Consider the following 8,146-nt stretch of genomic DNA (forward strand, 5'->3'; position numbering starts at 1 on the left):
AAATAAAATATAATTTTACTTTTAATATAATGTTTAGGCTTAAATTTAACTAACCCATTTTTTTGTTAAAGTTCTCGCAATTTGTTGGAGGAATAACTTCGTTCAAAGTCCAACTTTTCTTTCCTTTTTTACCTAAATACAAAACATAATCATAACACATTTAATAATTGTAAGGAGTTTAAATCTTAATTTATAACAATAAAAAGTATACTGTCATTTAATTAGCTTTTTAATGATAATATTACGTTATATTGAGCAATAAAATAATTAAAAACTTATTAAAATAAGAGAATAAAATTTAGATTACCCCTGAAATGATATAATACAAAATTCACTCACAGCTTTGGATCTCACAATATCCGTAATTATTCTTTGACACATAACACCATGGTCCTCTCAGTTCAGTTGGTTCTGGGTTTCGACAGAAATTATGATCCCCGATTCCATATTTCTTCCTTTTCGGGAAAGTTAAGTTTGAAGCAACAGTCTGCATCCAATTTATACAATTCCAACCTAGATATGCAATATATATATATATATATGTGTGTGTGTGTTAATTGTTTATTATTTTATACACATGTTACGTTATAATATAGCATACAACTTCGTAAAACTTCCTTATAAATAAGTTACTCAAAGTTGAGTTAAATCTTTAACTAAATATACAAATTACCCACTTAGATAGTGTATATCATTAAATTAGCCACCTTAAAATTAAGTAGCGGCCGAAAAAAACAACCTTAAAAAAGTTACACTGAATATATATTATTAACGTAAATTTTAATATACAAAAAAATATGCAGATTATATACGATTTAGCCTATATCAGTAGGAATAAATTTAAAAAGTGATCTTCTACCTCCATTACTTATATTAACCGACCCTCTGTAATCGTGGCCAGCATTGGTGAAACATGTGACGTCATCAATATTTTTGTGGGATTCCCCCGAACCTTGATAATAAAGATTAAAAAACAGAATTTTAAAGTTTGTGTTATATTGATATTTATATAAATAAAAATTTAAAATAGAATTAAATCTTTTTGTTTAACTTTTATAAAGAAACGTTATTGAGTAAGATAGGTTGGTTACAACATAGTTTATAAAATATGCAACGAAATTTAAACTTTTAAAGTTAAAATATTTATAATTTGCACAAAAAATTGTAACAACGCTTTATCCACTATAGTTTATTGTTAAATTCAACATATTTATAAATATAAGATTTAACAATTCATTAAAAATTTATCTTAATATTACATAAACAAACATGTTAAAAATAATCAATTTAAGGTTAATATTGCCTATGGGCACTTTTTATTAGATTAACAATAAAATGATTAGTGTAAATACTCGTTAAATATAAGTTTTGATATCTTACTTATATAACAACAACTCCTGTCATAACATTCATTCTCAATTCCGAATATCCAATTTTTTTGAACTAATAAAAATAACAAAATCGGCAAACTCAATTTTCTTAACATTTTTCTAATCTAGATTAGAATACTAATATCTTAAAACTCAATAAAATCTATAAATTTAAAACTCGCTTGCTTGTTGTACAAATTCTATGTTGTACAAATTCTTCCCCGAATTTTAGAGGATATAAAACAAACTTAAGTAACGTTACGAAGCAATGTTGTTTAAGCTATTAGCGTATACTTGCAAATTATTTAAACGCGTCACTTTTTAAGTTATACAAGTTTAAAAACACTTTGTTGACGATGCGCTTTTCACAAAATAAATAAAGTCATTTTACTCCTTCTAAAATGTGGTTGATATTATGATATCGACTTCCGACAACTGTGTGTCAAAAATATTTGAAATATCTAAAATTTGATAATGTCGTAGCCGAATATTTTTATAGAAATTGGGGAATTTTTAAACGCTAGCTTTTTTAATGTATTTTTATTATCATAACATAATTGGTCTTAATAAAATACAAAAATGAAAATGATTTTTTATTGTTACTGCATTAAAATTGACTTTAGTTAAAATATCAACAATTTTTTATAATTGCAACAAAATGAAATGTTGGCAATTAATTTATTAGAATATTGTAAGCCCAATATTAATAGGACTTTAATTTATTGGCAACACTAATATGTCCCTTAAAAATGCACATAAGATTTTAAATGTAAAATTTTGAATAATGATAATAGAGCCAAGTCAATTTTAGACATTATCTTATTGTTAAAATAATGATATTTACAACAGGAATCATTTAAATGTTTGAAAAAAAAAAACAAAATCCTTGATTAAAGTTATTACAATTTCAATTTTTCAACAACAATAAGAACATGCTGGTTGAGGGGAGTAGACAAAATTAAGTAAAATAACAATTATTCTATGAGGTTTTATTATACCAAAACATTTAGCGAAAAAAACTATTTTTCAGTTTTTAGTTTACAAAAAACTAAGTTTTAATAAAAAGTATATTGCAAACATATTAGGTTTTGAGTAAAATATTTTTAGATTTTTCTTCTAACACCATCTTCTTAAATTATATTGTTTTTTAAACATGATCATATTATTATTTAGTATTAAAATTAGTTAATAGTTTAACTTTCAGTACAAATATTTTTTTTTTATCCATAAAGCTCTTAATAGATTAACATATTTTCCCTTCAATAAATTAAAAGTTTTCTTAAATATTTATCCAATTTTTAACCCAAATAAAACAGTGTTTTATAAAGTAACATTTTTAGATTATTTCTAAAGTTAAAAAAAATTCAATTTAAAAATCATATCTAATCACTTTTTAATTTAAATTTTATCTTTTAAGTGAATTTCTTAATCCCTGTGGCGTAAAACCTTCCCATTGGATTAAATATTCAGTTTTGTCCTTAATAACTCGCTTTCCGAGCACTCTATAGCGCTCCCCGCTGGCCATTCTTGCCTCGGGGCCAAAATAATTTGCCATCGAAGTTTTTAACTCTTCAGGATTGCTTTGACCAAAACTTAAAACAAAAAACAAAAAATCGAAAATAGTAAAAAAGGATTAAAAATTACAAATTAATAAATAATTTTATAACCCATATATAGGAGCTTAGTGGATGATATAGATATTTGTGTGTAGGTCTAATTTCTAGTTTATCTAATTATTAGACCTACTAAATAAATTAAACAACAAAATTTAATTAAAAACCACAAAAAAATTTGTTTTTACCTTAAATTAAGAGATTTAAATGATGGAGTATCTTGGAAAACATCAACTTCTGTTTGAACTTCCCTTTTTCTTCCCCTTCCTCTTCCCTTCTCTTTTATTAACTTTCCCCTTGGTCTCCCTCTTCCCCTGCGGGGGTTTAACTCCTCCCTAAGTGAGGATAAACAAGTTAACATTTTTTCATTAAATTTTTTGTAATATTTAAATTTTTTTTTTATTTTGAAACATTTTTTTATTCTAAAAATAACAAAAAGTTTAATTGATTTTAGTTTATTCTTACCCGTTATTTTTAGTTTCTTCGAACGAATTTTTGTCCAAATATTTTGATTTTTTGTGAGGTGAACAAATAGGGGAATCCCCAGGTCCATTTCTTTTCATGGGTGTAGGCGAGTCACTAAAAACGAGAATAATTGTTTCGTAAATTTTTAGTGATTAGTTATGAACAATAATTTAAGAAAAAATGATGGAAATTAATTTAAAATAAATTGAGGAATTTTTTAATAAATTAAAAGACAAAAATCAATAGGTTTTAAAATAAAATTTTTATTTTTAACACAAAATTTCGAATTAATATTTAGTCTACATATAATAGAACTTTGTGAATGTATATGTTTTATAATGTAAATATTTCTGTTCAATTAATAGGCCTACAAAATAAATAAAACTGCTGTTTTCGTGGTGTGCATATAAATTATCAAAGGCAAATATTAGTTGTGAGGAGCATATTACAACAATTAAAATGTTGACTATAGGGCTAGTTATCAACTAATATTTTTATAAATAAAAATAAAAATTAACTTACTTTAAGAACACTGAACCATGCCTGAGGTCTAGGGTATCAAGAAGTTCGTTGTTGATCTTTATATTTGGTGGAACACAAAGAATTGGAGGAACTGGAGGGGACCGAGTTCTAATCCCCCAACAACTCGATTTTACTTTTTTACTTTCCACTCCTAACTGGAATCTAAGATTAAAAATTGTTTTAAAAACAAATAAAATGTTTGAAAATGTAAACTTTCTGAGTCTGGTGACCATGCCATAATTTACTACAAAATCTTTATGTAAAAATTTATATTTATGAATTGTTTTAAATCGCGAAATTAATTTTATCAATTTATTTGGTAGAGTGAAAAACTAAATAAATAAATAAAAAAAATCGTATAACAAAAATGTGTTTAAAAGTGTTTTTAAAATAATAAATGGATCCTAATTAAATAAAAGAAATAACACAATATGTGTTCAAACCTTGTTTTATTGTTTTGTAAAGTTTCGATAACTCGATCTTTTAACTGACTTCTGGTTGATGCTTCTAATACGAGCTAAAATAAAATTAAAATTTATAAAAAATTTACAAATTCTTAAATGCTATCAAGAAAATTATAATAATATGATAAGGAATCAAACTGCAAGTAACTAAACATCCAATAAAAACATACATACGCCTTTTATTTTTAAAAATAACATATTAAATATAAGATACAATAACATTTATTTAGAAGGCAAATACTTAAGTTTTTTTTATCTTTTTCAAGTACTTACATCACCTAGTTGTAGTTCCTCCCAATGTAGTGCGAAGAAGGGCATTATAACCGACATAAAATCATAATATTTCACCTTTTTTGCTATTGTGATGTTGTATAAAACTAAGTGTGTTACATCCACCCTGTATAAATACAATAAATATGTTAATAACATATCTGTGTTTAGGTATTATAGTCATAAGGGTTATAATGGCTCAAAATTGATTAAAGAAAAAGATAAAAAATGGATCAAAAATGGAAATTTATACTTAAGAGAGTTTAAAATTAAAAAAAAAATTTTTTAAATTAAGTAAAAAAATTTTGACAAAGTTAGAGCAACTGATCAAAAAAATGCAATTACTTAAAATTATTTTTCTAAACTTGAGTAATCAACTTACCATCTCATTGGCAATCTTTTAATATATTCATCTGCCTGATTACAAATTGAACAAACGAAAATAAAGAATCGATCTCCATATAATATTGAAGTATTTAAACATTGTAGACATGCTGAAAAAAATTAAAAAAATAAATTCCAACGAATTTATAATACAACAGTAATATTTTATTTTCATAAACAGCACAAATCCAATATCCAAAAATATTTAATATCGATTTTTTTAATAATCATATATTTATCCCCATGTTGGAAAGTCAACTTCACAACCTAAACATAAAGTAACATCAGTTACCCCGACCCAGTCTTGAGTTAACTTTGGTAATTTAAAATAGTATGGCATGTTATTGACTGAAATTAAAGCTGCATAAAAAGTCTGAGATTCGAACCCAAAATCTCATGTATTTACTTAAAGTGTTTTATTTATTACACCATACTGCCAGTACAAAAAAGTCTTTACCATGACAAAAGTACCTACCCTCATGAAACCATTGTTGACATCTGCAACATTGAAGCATTTTTAAATACCAGTCCCCCGGTCCTCCACAATAACAATATGTCTAAAAATAATAATTTTCAATTAAAAAAAAAATTTAAATAAAAAAATGACCAATATTAGTGGATTTTACTTAAAACAATATGCAATAAATTAACACACACTAAATTGACAATTAATTTTATTTTACTTACTTCTTCAGTATTAGTTTTGTGACCTTTATCCCAGGATAACAAAGATAAATCATAAGGTAAAACTTGCTTCATTAACTTTAATGTGCTTGCTAAACAATATTTTATTTTATTAATTTAAAAATAACCTTGGGTCGTTACTTTTAATATACGCTTTAATAATTATATGTGACAATTCTTCTTAATATATGCTTCTAAGTTTTAAATAATTTGCAAAGATAAAAATTTATTTTTTAAACAACTTACCGACAGCACCTTCTGACTCTGCTCCTCCCCTTCTTGCCACAGCTGCAAAAACACAAGTGCGGCACTGCCATGGCATATCTTCATCATTTAACACACATGTGTCAATTGGTGGCATGTGGCACGATTGGTGGTAACCTGATAAAAATTTAATTTTTTATTTTGTTTGACCGAGTAAGACACAATTTTAAAAAAAGATTACAAATACCTAAAAATAATGCAAATAAGGATCTAACTATCTTTTATCAACTTTAAGAGCTATTTAAAATGTAAACAAACTGCAATATATTAAAACATAGTAAGTGTACAACAACAAAATATCACATTCTAATTGCAAGCATCATTTAACGTTGTTTATATATATATACCATAAATGGCAGTTGAGTTAACTTATTAAAAGAAAAAATTACCCATTTCATTAAATACATTTAGAATGTAAAATGCTATATAAATCCTTTATTATATTTAAATATATATGGTGGGATGGCATTTTGTATGAAGATTTTGCAACCACAAATTTAGGAGAATCTGTCATTGAATATAACCTTACCTTGGCCACATTTATCGCACAAAACAATTTCATTCGGGGGCTCAGAACAACCATCTCTGCATAAAATACAAGTTAAATCCGAATCACTTTCATCTCCTTTCCCGTCTTCGTTTTTATTGTTCAAATCTTGAAGGTCTTTAAAGTTGACCCAAAATGTGGATCTGTCTTCAAATTGGACGTAACATTGATGCTCAAAATCATTCACCTTTAGAATATAATAATTAAAAATATTAAAATCATAGAAGACTAACTAAATTTATAATGGGTATAAATATATATACATGACTAATAAAAATAACTTTCGAAAAATGCAGACCATGAAAAATATATCTTATATTTACTATATATATCCCTTATAGTTAAAGATTAAAATACACTAACTTTTTTATAATTTAAAAATCTTTATAGAAAGAGAAAACATGAACAAAAATATATGTTCTTTTTTAGTATAGTATTTTTTTACCTTTTTAACTTTTCCCAAATAATACAATCCATCTGACCATCTTGCTAATACATCATGTCCACTTTTAAAAACACCAAACATTTTACGATACAACGACGGTTGTTGTTTGAATCTTGATATATTTGCAAGGTCTTGATCACAAGTTTTAGATGGAGATGCATTTACAATTATATCATTTTTGGGTTTATAAAAACCATTGCAATTTTCTGATGATAAATTTGTCGTTTTCATTCCATTAAAAGTTTTAGTTTTAAGAAAATCTTCGGTTGAATTATAATCCATATTTTCCCCGTTTGTTAATTTATTTTCCAATTTTTTCGGTGACATTTTTTGATATTTTTTATCGTCATCAAAATTTAAAGATTTTCTTGTTTCTTGTTTTATAATTTGATCGTTTGTGTTTTTCTTTTTGCTGTTTGGAGATAAGGTAAAAATATCTTTACTACTGGAAGATGATTTATTTCGAACCATTTTATAAAAAGTCAGTATTTAAAAAATGTGCTGTAGAATAAAAATACATTTTTAACATAAAACACTTTCAGACTTTGATATCCCTTTATTCCACGCAGCAAAGCAATGGGCAATGTTCTAACAAAAAAATTGACACTTCCCAATAAAAAAAGATCTTTAAACTAATTTTGTAACCACGAAGCTGTCTATCTAATTTCGTTTTGCCAAGTTCAAAATTGCAAAACCTATCAGACTTACGGAAAGCAGCTTGATTATCGGGCAATTATAATCTATAATATTCCAAACTGCCGAAGTCAACTTGATATTGGTTGGAGAAAACAAACGTTAATCGATGTTTAGGTCGCTAAGTCGTTTTTATGCCCTACAACCTGGCAACACCGAAAACTAAAATATACAAAATATATTAAAGTGAAAAACGATTTAATAAGAGACGTAAGCCAGTAAGCGTAAACGAATCATTTTTAAAGTTAAAAGTTCACAGTAAACTTGTTTAAACAATAAATTTAATTATCTTAAAATAAAATTGAAACTTTTTAATATTTAAAAGTGGGTTTAGACCCCCTAAAGTCGTCACGTTTACCCATAAAAAACCCACAATCTCTCCCGCCATTTCTTGTGGAAAAACTGTTGTCTTCTAATACTCACAA

The 8,146-nt window shown here is 25.9% G+C and overlaps 2 protein-coding genes across 2 annotated transcripts; both read right to left on the reverse strand.

Moving 5' to 3' along the window:
• Positions 1-21: 21 nt before the first annotated feature.
• Positions 22-1,486, reverse strand: LOC145741649 (tissue-type plasminogen activator-like). The gene is made up of 4 exons (XM_082559267.1): positions 1,381-1,486; positions 860-952; positions 340-513; positions 22-132 (listed from the first exon to the last, which is right to left on the reverse strand). Exons 1-4 carry the CDS (start codon positions 1,484-1,486, stop codon positions 50-52), a joined length of 456 nt encoding a protein of 151 aa, XP_082415393.1. The 3' UTR covers positions 22-49.
• A 1,223-nt stretch (positions 1,487-2,709) lies between these two features.
• LOC145741646 (metal-response element-binding transcription factor 2-like) lies at positions 2,710-7,341 on the reverse strand. The gene is made up of 12 exons (XM_082559263.1): positions 7,029-7,341; positions 6,566-6,770; positions 6,019-6,153; positions 5,776-5,864; positions 5,564-5,645; positions 5,087-5,198; positions 4,708-4,831; positions 4,414-4,487; positions 3,971-4,132; positions 3,449-3,562; positions 3,172-3,318; positions 2,710-2,962 (listed from the first exon to the last, which is right to left on the reverse strand). The coding sequence occupies exons 1-12, from the start codon at positions 7,308-7,310 to the stop codon at positions 2,776-2,778; spliced, it is 1,713 nt and encodes a 570-aa protein (XP_082415389.1). The 5' UTR covers positions 7,311-7,341; the 3' UTR covers positions 2,710-2,775.
• Positions 7,342-8,146: the final 805 nt, after the last annotated feature.

Source organism: Corella eumyota, chromosome 2 (genome assembly GCF_963082875.1).
Source record: "Corella eumyota chromosome 2, kaCorEumy4.1, whole genome shotgun sequence".
NCBI lineage: Eukaryota > Metazoa > Chordata > Ascidiacea > Phlebobranchia > Corellidae > Corella > Corella eumyota.

What these genes read in the sequence shown, in the direction of transcription:
- LOC145741649 (XM_082559267.1), bottom strand. Translation starts at nt 1,486, where the DNA reads ATGTTAAGAAAATTGAGTTTGCCGATTTTGTTATTTTTATTAGTTCAA. An exon ending in GGTTAATATAAGTAATGGAG is followed by an intron (nt 514 to 859) that starts GTAGAAGATCAC and finishes TTGCATATCTAG; the next exon opens with GTTGGAATTGTATAAATTGG. An exon ending in ATATTGTGAGATCCAAAGCT is followed by an intron (nt 133 to 339) that starts GTGAGTGAATTT and finishes TTTTGTATTTAG; the next exon opens with GTAAAAAAGGAAAGAAAAGT.
- LOC145741646 (XM_082559263.1), bottom strand. Translation starts at nt 7,310, where the DNA reads ATGGATTATAATTCAACCGAAGATTTTCTTAAAACTAAAACTTTTAAT. An exon ending in AGAGTCAGAAGGTGCTGTCG is followed by an intron (nt 5,865 to 6,018) that starts GTAAGTTGTTTA and finishes AATATTGTTTAG; the next exon opens with CAAGCACATTAAAGTTAATG. An exon ending in TTACAAAACAATAAAACAAG is followed by an intron (nt 4,133 to 4,413) that starts GTTTGAACACAT and finishes TTTTAATCTTAG; the next exon opens with ATTCCAGTTAGGAGTGGAAA.